This window comes from Physeter macrocephalus, unplaced genomic scaffold, assembly GCF_002837175.3.
Source record: "Physeter macrocephalus isolate SW-GA unplaced genomic scaffold, ASM283717v5 random_386, whole genome shotgun sequence".
In the NCBI taxonomy this organism is placed as follows: domain Eukaryota; kingdom Metazoa; phylum Chordata; class Mammalia; order Artiodactyla; family Physeteridae; genus Physeter; species Physeter macrocephalus.
In genome coordinates, this window is record NW_021145672.1 from 1 (window position 1) to 4,034 (window position 4,034).

A 4,034-nucleotide genomic window follows, 5' to 3' on the forward strand; every position below is an offset into this window, starting at 1 on the left:
ATGTACACCCAGCACTGCCCAGTCCACAACCAAAAGACTCCGTCAGAACCCCATCTGCCTCATTTCCCAGTTGCTGAGATGGGGGTTACCCACCCACTTTACTTCGACAGGCAACAAGACAGGCAGTGTGAGCCTCTCCAGCGCCCATGGAGCGGCTGACACAGCTGCACCAAGACTGCCAACCCTATCCAGGTGAAGGCAGGTGCCACAATGCCCAGTGGCCAGGAGCCCCCCACCACAAGCAGCTGCTACTGACACTTGGGAAGGAACCAACAGTGGAGCTTCTAGCCACCCCAATCCCCAAGGCTCCTAACATGTGCTGGGAAGCGAGAGGAGGCAGTAGACACCCCCCATGCTGGATGAGACGCTGCAGCCATGGGACAGCACTGCCTGCTTGTCCATTCCCACTCTGCTAGAGGGGTCAAGGAGCTGAGAAGGAGCAAAGGCCCATGAACCCCTCGTGTGCTAAGGGGTCTCCCAGCGCCTAGAGGGTGGGCCCTCGCCAGCAGGTGGGTTACCTGACTCCCAGCACTGGTGGCCGGAGCAGCCTGCTCGGCAAGGCGGGCAACACTTGGCTTGTGGGGTTGTGGCAGCATGGGGGGTGCCGGATGGGGAGGGGCAGCCCGCACAGTCTGCGCTGCATGGAGGGGAGAAGGCGGGACGTCGCTGGGCACCATCTGTGGAAAGGCTGCCGGGTACATGGGCTGGGCAGGGAGCTGGGCCACGGTGGGGTGAATGGACAGGGCAGCCACGCCCTGCGGAGCCACAGCCAGAAGAGGTCTGCCAGTAGCAGTGGCCGCCACGTTTGGCACGATGGTCTGGCATGGCGCGGCCAGTGGTGTCCCAGCAGGGTGGGGCAGCTTGACTGTCTGCAGAGGCAGGGCCGGTGACGTGGGCAGGGGAGCAGTGGTGGCACTGAGTGGGAGGCTTGGCAAGATGACAGCCGGAGAGAAATACTGAGAGGGGGGAGGCACGGCGGGCCCACTCGTGGCTGGCAGGTCAGGAAGGGCTGCAGGGAGGCTGTCGACTGTGGCCAGTGGAGCGATGGGGGGGACAACAGGAAGTGGAGGCATCTGAAAGAGAACAAGCATGTCAGCCCTACCAAGACTTGGCCCTGCCTGCAGCACATCTGCACTGGGTGAGAGGGTCCACATCACCCACAGTTTCTGCCCCAACACACTTTTGTGTAGCTTCTATGGAAGGGAACAAAAACAAACCCAATTTAAATGGAACCAAGTGTATGACACCATCAAACAGAAGGAAAGGCAGGAGGCCTCAGAAGGGGGTTGGGGGCAGACATGACCTTCAAGACAGCCCCGCCTTCAGCACCACCTCAAAGTGCCTCAGGCGGGGCCACTCTGAGGCTACTGCTAGGTGACTGCAAGGACATCAGGGGTTATAACAGTGACCATCAGAGTCACAGCTTTGGTATGTTCTCATTCAGAAAGACCAGAACTGCCAGAGCTACCGGACTGGCCCCAAACATCTGAAATTACTTTGCCTGATTCCCTCCAATCTGTATAAATTCACACTGAGACCAAATTCTTCAACAGGTTATCTCAAGAAAAGAATATCTTCCAGCCCCTCCTTGGTGGCCGAATGCCCCTGTGCCATGTATCCTGGGAGAGAGCAGCATCTCACAACAGCAGAGCTCTGGAACCTTCAGTGTCTGCTCTTCCATGCTGGAGACATCTTGTGGATTTAGCACTTCAAACATTTCAGCAGATTCTCTAGCAGTTCTCTCTAAAATAAAGCTTTTCTGGTTGCAGGCACATGAGCATTGCATAATATGTGCCTTTGTGTAATTATAAGACAGCAAAAATATGCAAATTGACCTCTGTGTATTTGAAAAGCAACTAAATGCCCCGATCACTGGGAGCAAGGTGGCGGGTTAACTAGATGCTGAAAGTGACTCCAATGCAGGAGTGATGAGGACAAGGCTGGTGACAGGCAACTGCTGACATGAAAGAATCTTCTGGGTGGTGCCTATAAACCGCAGGAACACTCACATCTTCCCCCATGAAGCAGCACTTCCCATCCTAGCTCTGCCAACACACTATAATGGGACCCATGAAATGAAAGCCGTCCCGTGATCAAGGTTCACTGGAAACATACATGACCACTGACAGCATTAGCCTGAGTGACAGCACCCAAGCATCAACCACGTGTTATCAAGTGATACTGGTCACGTGATGCTCCCCCGAAGACGGGCATCAGAAGTCACTTTTACAGTCAAGTCTTCTTTGTAGTTGGCAAGCTGCTCAGCTGTCCCCTGGACTCCCAAGAATCCATGGTCAGCACAGCCTCGAGTAGCTCCGTGGAGGACAGTGACTATAGCTATGTGCTCACAGCCCCATCCTGGCTTCTCTGGTCTGACTCTGGACTAAACCTTTCCCCATCCTAGATGCATCTGGGGCAGAAGTCAAAGGCAGGAGAGCACTGCAGCCCAGCCGCCCTGTCATCAGGGAGTGTTTCTCTCTTGAGGGACCCATGTGCCCTGAGGACAAGGAACAGCCAACCAGACTGGGCGAGAAGGTGAGGCTGTAGGGCAGGAGACAGAGAGGTACCTGTGGAGGGACTTGAGCAAGTGGCTGAAGGGGCGCCGGAGGCATCTGGAGGGGCTTCAGCTGAGCAGGGGCCACCACCTGGGAGGTTGGAGCCAGGTATGGAGGCAGGTTGGGGGGCACCGTCTGGAGAGGGCCCACAGGCTGTGGGGCCAGGACCTGTGGCAGGGGTACCGGCTGGGTCAGGTGAGGAGGCTAGAAAGACAGAGGGGCTTCTCTTAGACCAGTGCCCTCCTGAGATACACCTATGCACTAAGACACAACAGAAAAGAATCAACTCATACACATGCACACATACACATACCCACACACATGTTCAAACACCCAGGCTGGAGCCGGGGACACACAGATCTGGGAGGACCATTGTGTGCAACGGGGGCCTTCTGAGTGCTGCGGAACCCTGAACTCCACAGACACAGAGACCCACCCCCACTCCCATTTACACCCTGGGCCCTGGGGAACTGCAGAGAAGGCGTATAGGGGGCCTGCACCTGCCAGGAGGCTCACAGACACTGGGCTCAGGCCAGCCAATACTGACCAGCAAGGCCTGGGGAGACTGAGGCACCCACAGAACCCATAAAGAGGGGCAGCCAGCACTCACCTGGTGGGCGGGGGGTGTGGGCTGGCCTGGGCCCGTCGGCACAGGGGCACTGGGCGGCGGCAGCCCAGGGGCGAAGCTCATGGCCGGCTCTGGGAAAGGCTGCTGTGGGAGCAGAGGGCGGGCGGGGGGCGGGATGGAGGCCACCGACAGGCCAGGCTGCAAAAAGCACCCAGAGCCACACTCAGGAGCTGTCCTAAGGAGCCCTGCCAAGCACACACTCACCATCTTCAGGGACCCATCTCTCACTCCCCATGCCTGCCATCCTGCCAGGGACACTTTCCTAGGAAGATGATTCAGCAGAAGCAAGGTGTGGCGGTCCCTAAACCAAGAACAGCCACACCTCCCAACCAGGGAATGTCCTAGAACTTCAGCTCCACAGACTATCATGCTGTGAGAAAAGATCATTAAAAGAGATTTGTGGAACCTTGGAAAACGCTTGTTATGACATTAAATGAGGGAAAGATAAAAAGGCATATGTGTCTTGTTTATAGGACTATATAAAATGTGTACGTGTGGATATATTCACAAACAGAATATGGAAACGTGGGAATAAAACGTGGGACAGAGCTGGAGAGAGGGGTGCCCTGAAGAGCTGCGAGTCTCCCATGACTCACCCATCAGGAAAGAAACAAGGCCACAGACGTGAGCCCTCACTGCCAAGCACAGCATAGACATGAACTAGGAAAGAGTCAGAAATCTGAGTATTGGATGTTTGATGCTATTAAGAACAGCTGCTGGGGCTTCCCTGGTGGCGCAGTGGTTGAGAGTCTGCCTGCCGATGCAGGGGACACGGGTTTGTGCCCCGGTCCGGGAAGATCCCACATGCTGCGGAGCGGCTGGGCCCGTGAGCCATGGCCGCTGAGCCTGCG

General features: G+C 56.4%; 1 protein-coding gene across 1 annotated transcript in view; it reads right to left on the bottom strand.

The window, feature by feature from the left end:
• Nucleotides 1-408: 408 nt before the first annotated feature.
• The window catches only part of LOC114485043 (serine/threonine-protein kinase WNK2-like), a gene marked incomplete at its 3' end in the record, with an annotated part of 67,454 nt that continues 63,828 nt past the window's right edge, over nt 409-4,034 (bottom strand). Inside the window, exons 9-11 of the mRNA XM_028485397.1 lie at nt 3,166-3,321; nt 2,568-2,759; nt 409-1,073 (exon numbers count right to left, since the gene is read on the bottom strand). Coding sequence (XP_028341198.1) covers nt 409-1,073; nt 2,568-2,759; nt 3,166-3,321 — 1,013 coding nt within the window. The remainder of the gene's footprint in view (nt 1,074-2,567; nt 2,760-3,165; nt 3,322-4,034) is intronic.